The 17201-nt window shown below is 42.0% G+C and overlaps 2 protein-coding genes across 3 annotated transcripts; one reads left to right on the plus strand and one right to left on the minus strand.

Annotated features, from left to right (window-relative positions):
• The first annotated feature begins 369 nt into the window (after positions 1 to 369).
• On the plus strand, positions 370 to 5371 carry LOC104440867 (FYVE, RhoGEF and PH domain-containing protein 5). Its single transcript, XM_010053853.3, has 5 exons — positions 370 to 862; positions 1720 to 2628; positions 2984 to 3184; positions 3937 to 4132; positions 4890 to 5371. The coding sequence occupies exons 1-5, from the start codon at positions 746 to 748 to the stop codon at positions 5084 to 5086; spliced, it is 1620 nt and encodes a 539-aa protein (XP_010052155.2). The 5' UTR covers positions 370 to 745; the 3' UTR covers positions 5087 to 5371.
• A 909-nt stretch (positions 5372 to 6280) lies between these two features.
• Positions 6281 to 10164, minus strand: LOC104440868 (BES1/BZR1 homolog protein 4). 2 transcript variants are annotated; one of them, XM_010053856.3, is made up of 3 exons: positions 9733 to 10164; positions 6752 to 7494; positions 6396 to 6655 (listed from the first exon to the last, which is right to left on the minus strand). In XM_010053856.3, exons 1-3 carry the CDS (start codon positions 9946 to 9948, stop codon positions 6652 to 6654), a joined length of 963 nt encoding a protein of 320 aa, XP_010052158.1. In that variant the 5' UTR covers positions 9949 to 10164; the 3' UTR covers positions 6396 to 6651. The 2 variants fall into 2 exon arrangements, with proteins under 2 accessions (XP_010052157.1, XP_010052158.1); XM_010053855.3 differs by having other exon boundaries at positions 6281 to 7494.
• Between the last annotated feature and the right edge of the window lie 7037 nt (positions 10165 to 17201).

Below are 17201 nucleotides of genomic sequence, written 5' to 3' on the forward strand. Positions count from 1 at the left end.
GCAAACGCGGGTTTCAAACTCTCTCGGTTATGAAGAAAAGACTCTCAACCAATGCAGCTATCCGCGGTTGGGTTAAAAAAAGAATTATATTGGACAAGCTAAGTTCAATAACGTAAAAAAGAAGTCAAGAATGGCATTGTACGATTGAAAAGAGAAATTTGGAGAGAGCTAATGTCATATCCTTGACGACAAGTGATGGTTGGTGCGTTTGGAATTTTACAAACAAAGATTGAGCAGTGCTACAAAGCTTATCTTATCATTAGGAAGAAAGGGGCAAATCCGACAATATCCAAAATTAGGGGGGGAGAAAACCATAATTTCGTTAAAATAGGGCGGCTCGCCCCGCCGGCCGACCGAAATCCAGAGACTCCACGCAAAAGAAAGCGTAATGACTCCATAACATCTCCCCTTTCTCTCTCTCTCTCTCTCATCTCGCTTCTCTCTTTCTCTCTCTACGCAATTCAAACGAAGCACGAAAATCCCCGGAAAAAGCCATCGCCTTTGTCGCCTGATCGCCGATCAGCCGGCCGCTCCCGACGAACCCACGATTCCGCCGTCTCCGGTCGATCGAATCGCTGAACGAAACGGGGGTGGGGGTGGGGGTGGGGGGGGTCTTCTACCGTCCGTTCGAATTGATCCTTCCGTCTGCCGATTATTCCGGCAGTTCCCCTTCGAATCGCGGTCGCCGGCGTGTATGCCGACTCCGCCGGTGCTCGTCGGAGGAAGCTTTTGATTCGCGCATCCCATGGAGGGAGCCAGCTCGAATTCCAGCAATCGAGCTGCAAAGGTTGAAACTTTGGGCTCCGGGGTCTTCAGCTCCGTCGCCCCCGATGCGGATTACCAGGTTTCCGATGCTTCGCCTGTAAGTGGGCCTTTTTTTTGTTCCCCCTTTCTCCTCCAGCTCTTGTATTCGCTTTTGGGTAGTTGAATTGGTGATCCTTGGGGTTATCTGTTGGGTTATGCAAGTGGTTTGGTGATTTCCATTGGGTATTTGGAATTCTGTCTTATGGACCGAGAGAATCTGTCCGGTGTTTCCTTTCTGAATTGTGATTGTTTTGATGTGCTGGTCGGGCGACAAGTTCGATGTGCGATATTTGTGGTAACACCTCTACGACTAATGTTTTTTTTTTTTTGTGGGCAAGACCTTCTCTGATGCTTTTTAGGCGTGAGCGAACGAGGGGGCAAGATGAAAGGAATGTGTTATTTGGTGAATAATGGTGGAGCGAGCTATGTGATTGTGAATGATGGTTTACATATGATACTGCAAATGGTTTGGTGCAGATTAGTTTAACAGATTTGAACTTTGTCGTATCGCGAGGATCAGGAATAGACAATTCTAGTTTCAAGTCTAGGAATTGTTCAAAAACTGCTTTCCCTTTCTCTTGAAAATTTTTCAGAGTTGGTTATCTCTACACTTCGTTTTATATCCTTGACAATAACACGTGAGACACATGAGTGGAACATCAGATAGCGATTGGCATTGAGCCTGAGAGGCTAAAAGGGTCTATTTGGCAGTTTGTTGTCCACTGTCTTTCGCAGCCAAACTTCTGGAATGTTGTACTTTTTTATGTGTAAAGTGTCGGCTTTTAGTTCTTTGATGTAAATTGTGTATGTTTCGTGCAAGCTTTGTACTGAAGATTATTTCTTGTGGATACTGACGCAAATAAGTTGAAACTAGGTAAACTTACTATTTGTTTTCCCCCCTAATGCTGATGACAGGATGGAGGTGCTGTTGGCAATCTATGGGTTCATGATGCTCCAATAGCTGCAGTTGATTCTAGAAGTGACAGGGGTTCAGCTGCAAAAGGTGAGGCTGAACCATTCCAGAGAAGTAACGAGGAGAACAGTGAGAAAGGAGAATCGAAGATTATTGATCAGAAGCCTGGAAAGTACTTCTATTATGATGCACCACTTCAAGAAGATACAGGCATGTGGATACCAGTTTCCTGTCCACCTATGTTGGAAACTCATCAAGAAGATTGGACTAGAAGTTTTTACACAAATGGGGGTTATTTTCCAGAAGGGGACTTGGGGTGGAACCGGTACATCATGGAAGAAAAGGAGCTTACTATGTGGGATGTATTAGTTGAAATGTTACTCGCAGCCCGAGGCAAAGTAAGTGCTCTTACTTCAGGTGATATTGGTAGTAGGTTTTCGTGGATGTCTACTCATCTGCTTGAGCAAGCTTGGCAAGAAATGGCTCAAACTCTCACTGAGGCCAGTTTTGGAAATGTGAGGGAAATTCTTGAGGCAGAACCACCAACATGGATGGCAGACAGCAGTGCTTCTGCATGTATGCTGTGTAGTGTGCGCTTTCATCCAATCATGCGTTCTAGGCATCATTGCCGATTCTGCGGAGGAATTTTTTGTGGCGAGTGCTCTAGAGGAAGGAGTTTGTTGCCTTTAAAGTTCCGGGTTAGTGATCCCCAGAGAGTGTGTGATGTCTGCTGCGTGCGGCTTGAGTCTGTCCAGCCTTACCTAATGGATAAAGTAAGCCATGCTTCTCAGTTTCCGACCCAAGATCTGACAGACCTTAGTACTTTGAGATCCTGGATCAATTTTCCTTGGGGACAATCAATGGAACATGAGATTTACAAGGCAACAAATGCAATCCGAGGTTATAGTCAGGTAGGGGCAAGGTTCAGATGATATTGTCTACCTTATGATTCCATCTGTGTATTTCTTAGAACGGTTGGCTAGTATTGCTGTTGCTACTTGAAAAATAAATGCTTTCTATAGTGGACTTAACCTTTGACAAGGAAGGCCATTTTCTCATTATCGTCAGTGAAGCGGTGATTTAATTTTAGATATGTTTAAGATCTTAGTAAAACTATTCCTTAAGAGTTTTTCATATTATTGGTGCAAGATAAAGTAATTAAGAATTTTTCTTCCCTTTTTTGTATACTTTGGCATTAAAATTAGGTTCTCTTGCACTTCTCGTGTGGTTATTAAGCTTATTATATGATGCATTCTGATTGCTCAGGTGGGTTCACTAAAACCTGAGAAGGCAATTCCTGATGCCATTTTACGACAAGCAAAAGGCCTTGCAATAATTACTGTTGCGAAAGTTGGTATGATGGTAACCTACAATATTGGAACCGGCCTTGTGGTTGCTCGTAGGGAAGATGGCTCATGGTCTCCACCTTCTGCAATATCTTCATGTGGAATAGGGTGGGGAGCACAGGTAGGCTCATTTTATCGTGTCCCTGGATTATGATTTCATCAACCTTAAAGGCTAAGCGTCTAAACCAACAAGTGTTTTTGGCTTTCATCCAGTCTGCAAATTAACCACATGAATCAACGTGCTCAAAATGATTGTTTAGATAATAAACACCAATTTGATTTTTTACTCCATCCAGAATGCTTGACATATTGTCTGCTTCATTTCCATGGTCTCTGTGAGAATTTTCCTTTGTAAATGTCTGGTCTGTCATCCTTCTATTTCATGGCATGTGCCATTTATTTCTCCTTTTCTGGAACTCTATCTAAGAACAGTATTTCTCAGGATAAGAGATTTGGACTTTTTGGTTGATTACTGTGTTGCCATTGAGTTTTCAAGTTCCTTTCTGCATCTCCATTCCCTTTCTCTGAATTTGTGTTTTGCCTTTTTGTGGAAGTAGGAGAAGTCACTGAGCCAGAGATTGCCCTTGTGTTACTGATAATCATTCCCTTTCTGTTAACATGTCTTATCGCATTAACAGCTTCTGCTTGTGTGGCTTAAGCTCAAGCAAAGAAGTCTTGCATAAAACATAAAAATCAACTAAAGAATTCTTTAGTTGATTCCCCTTCCTCCCAAAATGATAACAACAATAATAGTAAAAATCAAATACATAAATGAAAAGATTATCCCTGCAAGAAATGTTTGATTTTGTGTTATATTTTTATGTAGAGATATACTTATTCCAGTCAATAGTAACCAGTCAAGGGTGATTGCAGGCTGGAGGAGAATTGACAGACTTTGTTATAGTGTTGAGAACAACCGAGGCTGTGAAGACATTTGGTGGGACTGCTCATTTTTCAGTTGGGGCTGGTTTGAGTGCAGCAGTTGGTCCCATTGGAAGGGCTGCTGAAGCTGATGTACGAGCAGGGGATGGTGGCTGTGCTGCTTGTTATACGTACAGCTGCAGTAAAGGTACTCTTCTATATAGCTATTTTTCCTTTTAAACTGTGGAGTTGTCCACTGGACTGATTTTTGGGGTATGTATACATTGCTATGCAAAAAAACATGGATAGTATCCTATGATATTAACCATTTAATGTGATGGTAATTTCTCTATTTTTATTAAGTCCTAAGTGGATGCAATAACAGTCTCGGGACATAGAAAAACTGCTCATTTTGAAAGGATCTTGTTCTCTTACTTTCTTTCTTCCTCATTTGTCCCTGTTGCTGAGGTGAGCTATGCAGTCTAGCTTATATGGCATGGGTATCTGTCCTTAGGCAGTCATGTAAAAGACTATTCTCGATTACTTAAAATGCTCTTGCACAAATGCTATTTATGTATTCAATAAAATGATGATACTCTTTACCTTTTCAAGCTATGTGAAGCTGTTTCATTAGATCATTGGTTGAAAAAGTTTCTACAAAGAGCATTTCTTGAGAAGCTTGCTTGTGGCCCATTTCTTAGTGCCAAAGAAAGGGGAAAAGAGAGAGACATTAGTTGAGAAAGCTTCTGCAGGGATAATTTTGAATAAGCAATCATTTGAGAGAACACTGAGCTTGATTCGTCATAGATCCTACTTAAATTGGGACGCTCATAGGAAAATGTTGGAGAGGTCTAGAATTTGTATTTCTCATTTTCCTATCATTTCATTGCCAGCAGTCTGCGGGGCTCGTTCCGCTTTCTGAAGTTCTTTAATTGTTCTCAACTTTTTCATAAAATAATTGGCAGGTGCTTTTGTTGGATGTTCCCTTCAAGGCAGTGTTGTGACAACGCGGACAAGAGAAAATTGCCGATTTTATGGCAGCCAGTCTATAAATGCATTGGACATACTACTTGGTTCGTTGCCGAAGCCGCCAGCTGCTGCCATCCTTTATAATGCGCTCGCAGACATGTATCAGAAGCTGGAGTGGTCATCACCATATTAGTGCCGTACACCTTGGCCAATTGTCCCTGATACTGCCTATGGGAAATCCTTAGCTGCAATTCTTGCCACTGTAAAGTTGTCTATTCTTATGAAGTGTACAGCATGTTCAAACTCATTGCTTCCCTCTCTTCCTGTGGGGGTTTCTAGAGAGGAATATGTAAATAGTTATAATTGCTGGGATCAATCTTTGGAATGTACATATAGCTATCCATTTCACATTTGGTGTTTACTCGGGGAATCGGGGAAGACGAGCAAAAACCACCCTTCTTTTCAGATTACTTCTGAAGATTGCTTGGGCATGTCCCCTAGATGATGGAGGAAATTTATGTGATTGTTCATGATGAACCCAGAAAAACAGGTTGCGTGGTCCCGACCTGATGTACATCTCTTCTATAGATCTTGTTCAGTACTGCACCGCGCATTAGACTCGAGTCAATGCAATGTAGAGGAAATCAACCTCCCTCGCTGTTTCGAAGTAGTGCATACAGGTCATTGCGATTTCTTGTTTATTATCTTGTCGTGCGAGATCTATGTTCCCATGCAATTTCTCTTGTTAGTCGTCAAATGGTGGGGGAATCGAGTGTAATTAGGAAGGTAATAATGTGAAGAAGGAATAGGAATTGGCTCAATAGACAGACCAAGACTAGGCGTCCAAGAAATGAACTCTACAAAAATTTATGTCTTGACCTAACGTACGATGGAAGATTGACCTGAGAAACCAAAGGGAGAATGGAGGCATGAGGTTGCGGAGAACCTGTGGTTTGTTGCCCGTTAAATCCATCTCATCGAAGACAATGGCAATGCGAGAGGGAACACGGTTTGCTCCTGCAAATTTTCCATCTGGAATTGAGAGCCCGATTGTTCAGATGGCTAATGGCCAGAAGCCTTATTCATCTACAAGTCTCTGCCTGACTAACGTAGGACTGGAACATATGGAGGCCGGTCCGATTTGACTAGCACCTCGTGTGGAATCTGCACTTGTAGGTCAAGAGCAGTTTGCCATAGCAGCAACAAAGTCGTGATAAGCAAGCTGGCGAACCATATCAGGAAGCGTCTGCTGGTTTGAAGCTCTCACAAGTCACAGCTCAAAATTAAAAACATTGCCATGTACTTGGAGATCTTGGAATGACAAGTTTTAGCCTGATCAACTAAGGAGCCAGCAAAAGTGAAATCTCTCCAACACGGCACATGTAAGCACCCTTAAGATCACATATGGATTGAACTTTGCAACCAACGGCCCAATGGCCAGCCACGCACAAAGCGAAAACAAGGGAAGATAAAAGGATTCTGAGCTTCTCGGCTTGCACAAATTTGAAAGAAAATGTGGACCGAATTAACTTAACTCAGGAGCGAAGCCACCCAAATATTTATAACTTAATTTTCAGTTGTCCTTTTGCAAGGAAAATAAAAGGAGAAAAAAAAAAGAAAGAATAAAAACAGCTGCTCCTAAACACTTGCATTTCCAGCCCGCATGACTACTGCGACACCATGATTTGAACCATGTGAAAAAGTAGAAATTTGCACAAAATAGAAGCTTCCAGCCAGTCCAAAGAGAACTCTGCCTTTTCATCTGCATTGACCACGTCATATCATCAGGCCAAAGAGGGAATTCAAACCTCAACAGCATGATGTTAGCCCCCACCAACCAGTTAACTCATGAGTCTACCTGGTTCTGGCGTTCCCAAGCGTGAGTTCAAGATCATCAGAAGCATCTTCATGAATCCTCTCGCCCTCCCAGGGCTTCACCAAGCCTGTTGCGTTACTCCCGAATGCAAACTCAGTTGCCATACTGTCCGACATGGGAATATCTGACGTGAGGTCAGCACCAGCAGCAATTGCTGGAGAACACGTCCCACTCTGCCCAGGAGTCCACATCCGAGACCCTCCACCAGAAAAAGCTTCCTCCTTAAACCCGAAAGGATTTCTAGCAACGAGGCTGAATGTGGGAGAAGATGGCCCACCAGTAAGCCATCCCGAATCAGGTAAGACCTGACGGCCAGGGCTCGGCGGAGTGGATGAGGGGAAAACAGAGTTATGCTGTCCAGTCCAGGTCATGGAAGCAGCGACGTGATCCCAGTGGTTTTTGGCTCGGGGGGTTCGGGAAGTTGGAGAGCTTAATGGAGGAGTAACTGGAGCACTAATTGAACCCCCAGGAATGAAGAGATGATGGGGTAGCTTGGATGAGGCTGAGGATGAGCCTGATGAAAGATTCTTCAGCCACGGAATGAGAGAATCCGCGTCAGGATTACCATGGGGATGGCCAGGGTATGGTGATCTGGCAGGGCTCGGGAAGGAAGATGAAGCAGGACTAGGATTGTAGGAAGCACAGGGGCTTGGGTGGTATGAGGAGCACGGGCTCGCTGATGTTGATCCTCCCATAATGTCCATACGTTCCAAAGGTCTGCATCCCTGAGCAACAGCATTTAAAATGGATACATCAAACAATCATCTAAAGTAGTACTGCCGGAATATGTGCATTTCAAGGTTTGAGGATGACAAATTAAAATCCCAAACTACAAATATAGGACTCATTTGAGATATGCCATGACAACGATCACTTGACTTAATCAAATTTTTGCAATTTTCTAATTCATGCTTGCTGGGAGACATTCCCCTTCTTTCACAGAGAACCTTAGAAAACCAAGTAACAAGCAAGTCATCCAGAAATGGAACATAGAGACATTCCCTTCTGTCATAGGTAAAGCACGTAATGGAGAAACCTGGCAAAGTTCTTACTCCATAATAGACTTCCTAATGCCCTATCAGCCTCAAAAGCAGATGGTACTCATGGCAGCTAATCTACCATTTTATGACTTATAATTACGGCTGGTAAAGTCTAAGCATACTTTTCCACTTCAACTAAAATTCATCATCATGTTCCTCAAGTTCCTTTACCGGAATTCATATCATCATATGGGAAAAAGCAAGCAGCGCAACGAGAGAGGGGAATAATCTCAATGCTCGAGTGTAAATTCAGCTAAACAACCAACGAGGGCACAACTGTAAATTGACCCACACGGACCAGGACCCGAGACCTTTTCCTAAAGCAAACACAGCAACGTCAAACAGCCGATATCTTTTAACGGTTGACAAATGGTGGCCATTAAAGTAAACCCCCTAAAAGAAAAAATTAAAAAAAAAATAACCCATAATCATTTTCCTTAATCCAAAAGAGACCTCCCTAATCCCACACATTTCATACGCTTTTCTCTCTGCCTTGCTAATTCACACAAGGAAAGAGGAATCCGAGGAGGACCCCCCAAAAAACTCTCCTCCAAAATTCAACCATCGCCACCCAAAGCAGCTTTTCTCCACCCTTACCCTCCCTCTCTTTTCCTACCCTTTACTCTCTCTCTCTCTCTCTCTCTCTCTCTCTCTCACTCACTATCCTGATGAACCCGGGAATCTCGGATAATCATTGATGGACAAAGAGAAATTGGGAGATAAGAAAATGGGAAAAAAAAACTAGACGTTACTCGCGCTCATTGGCTGTTCGGGCCAATGACCAAAACACCCCTCTTTGATTTTTACATGGGACGTCTGTTCTGTTGGGTGTCTTGCGTCAGGTCCTAACGCTACTGCTGCTCTCGCAGCGGTAGGCAGTGTCTGGCGCAGGTAACGGCGATTCGCAAATGCAAAAAGAGAGAGATACAAACCAACAATCTCTGAAAACGAAGCCCTCCCAACCCGAGAAAATCCACCAGGAAAAGAGGGCAAAAGTTTCTCCAGCGTCATTAAAGACGACACGGCCAAAAAAGAGACGAGGAAAATTTCGAGAAAAAAAATGGAAAAAAAGAAAAAGGGGTTAATTAAAGGAGCTTCATTTCGCGTGGAAGGAAGAGAAAGTTTCCTGAATTTCAGACCGGGAGAGACGGAAACGCCCCTGAAAGCGCCTCGAATTTTCACTCTAGGGGGAAATCGAGGAGGAGGGGCGGGGGACATTCTCGTCACGCGAGGCCAACGATTTCGCTGCGGAGGCTGCGAAAAGGGTCTCTCTCGGATTCAGAAATTTTCAGAAGCTTGTGTGTGGAATCTTTAATAAAGAGAGAGGAACTCTCTCGTGTCTCGTGCACAAATCGATCCTCGTTCAAGCACACATCTAGTTAACCCAGATTAATCTCTCGCCAATTCTCGACGAATTCGAATGCAATCCTACGTTCATAAACTTAAACGAAGCCATGAACACAAAAAAAAAAAAAAAGAAAGAACCACTTAGACGAAGCGAACGAAGTCCGATTTAACTTCAAGCACATGCATTACCGCGCGCCGGTCACGCTCACCGGCGGAGCCTCGATCGGCAGATCGATCGCGGCTCCGCTCATCATCATCGTCACGATCATCGAAAGGACAGCAGAAAGCCCGTGCAAAGAAGTGGACGAACAGAGAGAGAGAGAGAGAGAGAGTTGGGACATGCTCTCTTCTTTCTCATTTCCAGCTTTCAACCTCTGCAAAATCGCGCATCACCGCGATCTAAAGCTCTAAACGAAGAAGCGAGTCGCGGTCGCGGTCGAGCGACCTGCTGTCTTCACCTCTCATTTCGAGCCTTCTCAAGACTACTCGGCGACGACGCCGTCGGGCGCGATCTAAAGAGAAGAACGAAAAGCAAGCGACGGTACGGAGGGCGCCGCCGCGGCGGGCGGGCTTTACCTTGCGGTAGGTGGTGCCGTCCTCCTCGACGGTCCAGCCGGCCTCCTTGCAGAGGGCCTTGAGGACCTCGTTGTTGTCGCAGTGCTTGGGGAGCTTGTAGTTGCCGTACATCCGGAGGCCCGCGAAGATCTTCGCCGCGATCGCCCGCCGCCGCCGCTCCCGCCGCTTGTTGTTCTCCCTCTCCTTCCACGTCGGCGTCCTCGTCCCCGACGTCATCTCCCCCCCTGGCTCCCCTGGCTCCCCTCTCGGCGGGCGGGATTTTCCCGGGAAAAGTCGCGGATTTTCCCGAGAAAGCGGACGGCTTTTCTTTTTCTTTTTTTTTTCTTTTTTTTTGTTTTGCTACGGCGGAGGGGCGGAGGGGCGGCGGATTCTGTTGGAGAGGCCGGCGACGGGACTTCCTGAGGTTTTTGGGCTTCGGGGGGGGAGAAGGGAGGAGGTGGGGGGGACTAAAAACAGGAGGGCAGCGAAACTGCCCCTGGGGAAGGGGGGAATTACGAGAGTGCCACTGCGGGTGCGGGGTGGCTTTTTTTTTTTTTTCTTTTTTTCTTCCCTCCCCGCGCGGAGTTCCGGAATCACGGGGCGGCACGTGTCTCGCTTCGGCTTTCCGGAGGATGGAAAAAGCGAAGAGAGAGGGAGGGGGGCTTCGTCGTGCCTCGTGGATGCTGCTGCTCGGTGCTCATGAGGAAAGACAAGCCGTGTCGTTTGATTAATCGTGAAGCTTTAAAAAGTAAACTTCTTTTTTCTTTTTTTTTCTTTATTTTTCTTCTAACTTGTTTCTTATTTCTAACGTTATAGTTAATATTTCAAAAAATCTCATAGTGATATAATTATAATAATTTATCATGGATTAATTTTTTGATCACCAAATGCCTCAAATCGGATGAATTTATCGTCCGATAGTAAAATTTTATCGTAAAATTACTGAATTGGATATTACATAACAGTTAACAGTGTATCAATTTAAAGTTTTATCCCCTATTTATCACAAATGTATCAATTTGTATTTTTATAATATTATAGAAAATTGAATTTGTTACAAATGTAATGGGTTTTTTTGTGATAAAAAATTAGTTTAGAGTTAATTTGTTGTTAACGTACTAGTGTAGGGTTTTTTCATAGTATTAATCCTTATAGTTAATACAACACTAGTTTGATTGTCAAAAAATGTAAATTATATATAAACAACATTACATGACGTGTTACGCTATGCATTGATGTGATTGAGGAAGTTATAGAGGGCAGCATGTCGAGTTTCGTGATACAATGATGATCTCGTGAAGTTTTTCTTTTTTCTTTTTTCTTTTCTTTGTCGAAATGATCTCATGAAGTTAGAGTTGCATTAAAGCCATTATATATGGAGGCAATCCGCAACGAATCTACATCAAAATTTGTTCTATTTGTGGGTGGCATCATAAGAAGAAGCAAGTCGATCCCAATAAAGATGCTTTTGCGATTTAATGTTTATTATCATACTTTACGCAATGGCTATTGAATTTAGGAGTATTAGACAAGGGACGAATGCAAAGGCTTAACTGGAAACATAAGGTACAACGACTCCTAATAAAATTACAGTTACACATCTTACAAAAAACATTTCTGAAACAATCATATGAAGCGACCCCATTTGTCAGAAAGCAACGAACAACGAGTAAAGACATTCCAATGCCTCCCCACAAAGATGGGATTCTACTGACACAAATCAAGACGGACCATCTTTTTTATCGCTCGAGGACAATGTTGGCGAACAAGCCACCAAGTGTAAAGAAAGAGCACTACTATTAGGATCTAAACCTTAACGTGAGCTAAAAAGCGAGATTACCTTGACCACGGTCGAGCATGCTCACTAGAGAAAGAATACTATTAGGATCTGAACCTGACCGCGAGACAAAAAGCGAAGATTACCTTGACCACGGACGGGCATCGAATCGTCGACGGCCTCGGACTTTATCATTACCAATTTCTCAAAAATCAGAGGCATTTCCACAAAAGGGTACAGAAGGAAATTCGACGGGGGGATAAAATTGGGGGCGATATGATTGAAAAACGGGGGTTTGTCGAGAGGGGATCGAATGATGCCAAGGGGGTGTGGTGGGGGTGTGGTGCGAGTGGGTGGTGTGGGATTGCGATAGGGAAAGTTGCTGCTGCTGCTGCTGCTCCTCCTACTCTCGGGTCAATTCAGAAGGGAGGGAGGTGATGAGATGGAGGAAGAGGACAAGCCCCCGGTCTCCCACTTTGACCGCAGGTCGCATTCAAGAGCCCCCTCCACGTCTTCTCCTTTGAAACCGGTTCCTTCTGGGGCCTCTTTTTAAAATTGGAACTGTGTTGACATCGTTTCATTTCTTTTTGGTTATGTGCTAGAATCTTGTCCCAACTCAAACCTTCCATCTTGTTCTTTTCCTCTCTCTCTCTCTCTCTCCTTCTCAGCAGTGACTCATATGCTGTGTTTGGCCAATGTACCCATGCAAAGACAAAGGGTGGAGGGAGATGAGGCCATTGTGCATTAATTGTGCTCTGTTTCTTAAATCTAATTGAGGTGATCAGTTTTAGAATACGTTGGTTTCTATTCTAGAATCGGAAACCGGGCGATTCCCAATTTATGGAATCCAGAACCAGCCCACCCGATCTATTGGTGTAATTTTTCCTTTTTTACTTATTCCATGCAAGACCACACGTATTGTTGTATAATCTAAGCTCTCATTTTTTTTTTAGTGTTTTAGATTTTTAATCAATGAAAATCTTAATGTAAAGACACTAAATGTGTGATAAAATATGATCAAGTATCATTAACTTGCTAATAAATAAAAGTATTTGTCCAGTCCAGGTGGTTCGATGTACATTTGAAATCGAGAAATAGACCAACAATCATTGATTCCGAAACTTAGGAATTGAGAATTGCCAAAATAGGCTCCTTTGGTCTTATCCAAGCCCTAGATCTAATGGTTGATATGCACTCGAGCAATGCTCTCAAAATATGTAATAATACTCATGGAATGTTTTTTCTGTCTCACACCGCTTTTTTGTGCAATTGGTTATTCGTAAAATGTCAATAATTTTAATGCCAAAGAAAAAATGTTGATGGGTCATGCGGGAGGTGGTTTTTAGTCTCCCGTCCTTACTTCTTAATTGGGAAAATGACATGAGTGGTCCTTGAATTTTGGTTTGGTCCAACGTGCAACATTGCCCCTAATTTTTTAGTTTGTTTGATATGGTTCCCAGACTGTTGATAAATGTTCGATGTGGCCCTTGCATTTGCTCTAATGACAAATCGAATGCTATTTAATGACGTTGAGTATTATACACTAAGTTAGGTTTCTAGAAGATGATGAAGTCAATATATCTATCTTCTCTATCCATCTACTTTAGAAAAAAAGGGGAAAAAAAGAAACCAAAGTTTAACATGTCTACCTTTATTTGATGACATCGATTATTATATCTTCATTTGAGATGGATATCTTACTTTGCATAATCGACATCTAACTCTTTTTTTGTTATTATCTATTATTTAAACCTAATGAATTGGAATCCACAACAGATTCCGTTGACTTAAATTGAACAATATGATCTAAGTACTAGATCGAACATTTATCAATAGTTTGTAAATCACATTAAACAAATTCTAATTCCAATGATGATGTTACACGTTGAGGTAAAGTTAAGGAATCATCAATGCTATTTTTTCTTTTTAATTCTGCAGAACCAAATGGCTCTATTTTTGGCCCAAGGATTCTAACATAAATTTCCACTGCCTTTTTAATTATTTTCTGACATGACGTCATAATAAAGGCAAGTATGCCATTGCTATCAACTTTAATCTAAGCCTCGACTCTGTTCACAGCTATCGTAGGCTAATAAAATAATGTTGCGTCTACAAGCACGAAACCTTATCAATTTTGCCATCCCTCTGGTTTTCACTTCATGAATACGTTGACCTTGAAAGTACAAATTATTTTTAAAATTAACTATAGTAGAGCTCCTCCTCATTGGAACTAAAAAGGGGAAAAAAGAAAACTACATGGGCTCTGTAACTAAATTAGCAAAAATTTCGTTATCTAAATTATATCGCATGTAAAAGTTTCCTGAGCCACCTTCTATCCAAAAAATAAAGGAATTGTTACTAAGTTCAGTTGTCATATATATTTTAGGGATTATTTTCTTTAAAGAAGACAATAAATTTTTGTATGGTCAAAAATTCCCTTTTTAGAAAAAAATTGGCTTTTTAACAATTTCTTTATTTTTTTCTACAAAATGAAAGAGATGATGAAAAGAGGGACTCTAATTCATGCCCAATCTCTTTATTTTCCTCGTACTAAGTGTGGATATTTTGGCAGGTGATTATTGTCTTTAATTTAGCGCACGTTTAATTCGCAAAAAATAAATTATTCGAAAAATATTTTTCTAAAAACGATTACTCATATCACTTGAAATAACTAATCAATGAAAAATATTTTTATTATCAATATCAATTTATATATAAATATTTTTCATGGAAAAAAAAATAATTTCCTGTTTATTCATTATTGTAAGCAATTCAATTGATCATTTTTTTGAAAAAAATATTTTTAGAATTATTTATTTTCCGTGAAATAAATGCACCCTTAATAAAGAAATGTGAAATAGTATTAAAAAAGAATGTCAATAATATCGAAGCCTAATTATTGAAATAAATTCCCCTCTTATTTATTCATATATAATTTCTCAATAGTAGGGCACTCAGATGAGATGAAGGGTCCCTTTCGTTCTAGTCTTTTTGATGCTTTGTCCCCAAACTACGACGGTCCACGCACGTGCCCCACGTGCACGGGGGCCGATTGTTGATCAATTATAAAGCTACAATAGCGTTATAATTCAAAACCCTAGCGATTCCCATCTTTGAAAAATAGGAAAATTATGTTCAACCGAAACATTGCACGACCGACGCGACGTAGCTGACCACTCATGTTGCTCGCTCGATACGCGTCTTCATAAATTCTTGTTTTCAGACTTTGAAATTCTCATTTTCATTTTGGTTCGTCTTCCGTTGACACGACACGCCAACGCGACATGGCGGGAACCAGCGCATTAAATTCCTTTTCCTCTAGGAATAGACATCTGAGATATTGTCGCGGAGTTACTTGTAAGGAATGGTTCCGCGTCTTCACTGGTTGGAGCGGCAGAGCACTTGTCTGCATAAAACCTGATTTGTCCTGTCAGAATCCGTTACAACTTGCGACTTGTCAATGATGGCGACTCCCACATCGGTGCTTGTGTGAAACACTGGACTAAAGGAGCATTGGTCAAGATTCCGACCTCTCGCAAGTTCATATTGCTCACTCCATACGTGTCTCCATAAATTCTGGCTTTCGAACTTCAAAATTCTCATTTTTCATAGCAGCACACGACAACGCTGTGTGGCGTGAACACTTTGCATTAATTTCGTAGCAAAGGACTTGCTTACATGCCATGTCCAAGTCTGTTACAGCTTGCAACTTGTCGATGAAGGCGACTCTATTGCGTGAGTACTACGTGAAACATTAGATTAAACGAGCATTCCTCTCACAAGTTCAAAACCGTCGAGAGGTCCCAATTCCCAATAAAAGTTTCATTGTTACGAATTTAAGTTGTCAAATGAAGAAATGGTTTATTGTTTTAACATTGTAATACTCCTAAGCTAGGTTGGATTTTGGTCTTAATCTAAAATATGGAAATATTCAAATGAGGAGACAAATAGGGGTTTGGATATACTTGAAATAAGGATATCCTGCTCTGATATCATGTGAGATTAACCGTTCTAAATACATAAGCTATCAGATGAAGATATGGTTCATTATCTAAATATTCAAATACAAAATCGTATATATTTCTCGACTATATCGAGTGCAAGCATTCCGTGCGTGTCGATGTTGCGCATCATATCATGTGGAGTTTCACGTGGAACAGGCTCACTCGATTCCGGTGAGGCAGGGGGTGTGTGCCCCCGCGGCGATGGGGTCGTGTGGGGGTGGGGGACCGCCATGTTGCGGCGATCTGGGGAAATGATTAAATGGAGGGCTTTGAGGGGGAGGAGGGAAGAAGGGGGTTGGGTGGGGGTGGGGTCAGGTCACGCACGATATGCCTGCCACCCACGAGGCATTCCCTTTTGCCCCTTTTTTGACGAGGGCTTTTTTTGTATGTTTGATTTTCTCTTTCTTTCTCTCTTTTTCCTTTTTTTTTTTAATTTTTTATTTAATTTTCCTCCTTTTTGGTTTACTATTTGTTCTTTTGTCTTGTTCTCTTTTTTCTTTGGGTTTTTTTTTTTTTTTTTTTTTTGCAACCAGGGGGGTTGGTAGGAGGTTGGAGAATGGGATTTTGCTGGGGCTGGACAATGGATTGGGCCGTGGCCCATTTGGTCAAATTGTGTCCGCGTGAGCCACCGCCATCTCTTTTTGGGGAAAACAATGAATGCCCATGTCCTTGGATTTTTTTTTTTTTTGCCATTTGTACTGAACTTTTTGTATTATTTTCGTTGGCGTTTAGTCCCTTCGAAGATAAAGAGTGAGTCCCAAGCTGATGTCCTGCGTAAAACAATCGTAATCACTAGAGAGCATTGCCGGACTCTTGAAAGAGTCGGTCGAGGTTGCCGACCTCACCGCATATTTGGGCGAGGGGGGCAGTGTTCGGGATCAACAGCGCGTGTGCGGCAGAGGGAAGGGTGCTCTGCGAGCGGTGGGGAGGGTTGCAGCCTGCGCCTAGGCACGATAGCGAGAGGTACGACTTTACCAACCTGATTGATGTCAAACAGTTGGCAAAAGTTGAAAGATCGGCATCGTTATAACTCTTTATTGTCGCGTTCGCCTCAGCCTCATTCCGAGCAGGCATCAAAGTACAAAATTACAGGTAACTTTTATGACGATAGGATCCCATACGTAATGTGGCTAAATTGAAGGGCGTCATAAGCTCGTCCGTGCTTTCTAATCCAGGCCCAAGGATGGTCAGCCCACGTTGGCAATTTAATCTTCACGGTTCGGCCACAATCGAGGATTTATATGATCTGTTTGGTGTAATATGGATGGATGAGGCAATCTGAAGAAGGTGAAATGAAGTATATCATGAGTGCATTTGTTTCGTGAAAAATTTGACATATCTGAAATGTATTTATTTTCCAAGAAGTCATTTAAAAAAATGGCAATATTTTAAAGGAATTTTTGAAATCTGAAAATGAACTTGGAAGTATTCCATCATCTGACAAGGATAATTTACTTTTATTTTATTTATTTCCTAAATAGACATGCAATATTCGTGTGGTATAAAAGTTACATGTGCTATATTGTCAAATTTTAGATAAGGCTGTCGAATTGAAATTTTATGACATAAATATTTTTATAGATTGTTAAATAATTTATTTTTTTCTCTTATGGAACCGAAGCTCTACTTATGGAACCCATAGGGGACTTGAAGCTCTCAGTACTTCACAAGAGCTAGGGTTTTGGGGCTAGGTCCTAAGGGTGTGCATA

This window comes from Eucalyptus grandis, chromosome 4 (genome assembly GCF_016545825.1).
Source record: "Eucalyptus grandis isolate ANBG69807.140 chromosome 4, ASM1654582v1, whole genome shotgun sequence".
In the NCBI taxonomy this organism is placed as follows: Eukaryota; Viridiplantae; Streptophyta; class Magnoliopsida; order Myrtales; family Myrtaceae; genus Eucalyptus; species Eucalyptus grandis.

What these genes read in the sequence shown, in the direction of transcription:
- LOC104440868 (XM_010053855.3), bottom strand. Translation starts at nt 9,948, where the DNA reads ATGACGTCGGGGACGAGGACGCCGACGTGGAAGGAGAGGGAGAACAAC. An exon ending in ACGGCACCACCTACCGCAAG is followed by an intron (nt 7,495 to 9,732) that starts GTAAAGCCCGCC and finishes GCTGTTGCTCAG; the next exon opens with GGATGCAGACCTTTGGAACG.
- LOC104440867 (XM_010053853.3), top strand. Translation starts at nt 746, where the DNA reads ATGGAGGGAGCCAGCTCGAATTCCAGCAATCGAGCTGCAAAGGTTGAA. An exon ending in GAATAGGGTGGGGAGCACAG is followed by an intron (nt 3,185 to 3,936) that starts GTAGGCTCATTT and finishes GGGTGATTGCAG; the next exon opens with GCTGGAGGAGAATTGACAGA. An exon ending in TACGTACAGCTGCAGTAAAG is followed by an intron (nt 4,133 to 4,889) that starts GTACTCTTCTAT and finishes AATAATTGGCAG; the next exon opens with GTGCTTTTGTTGGATGTTCC.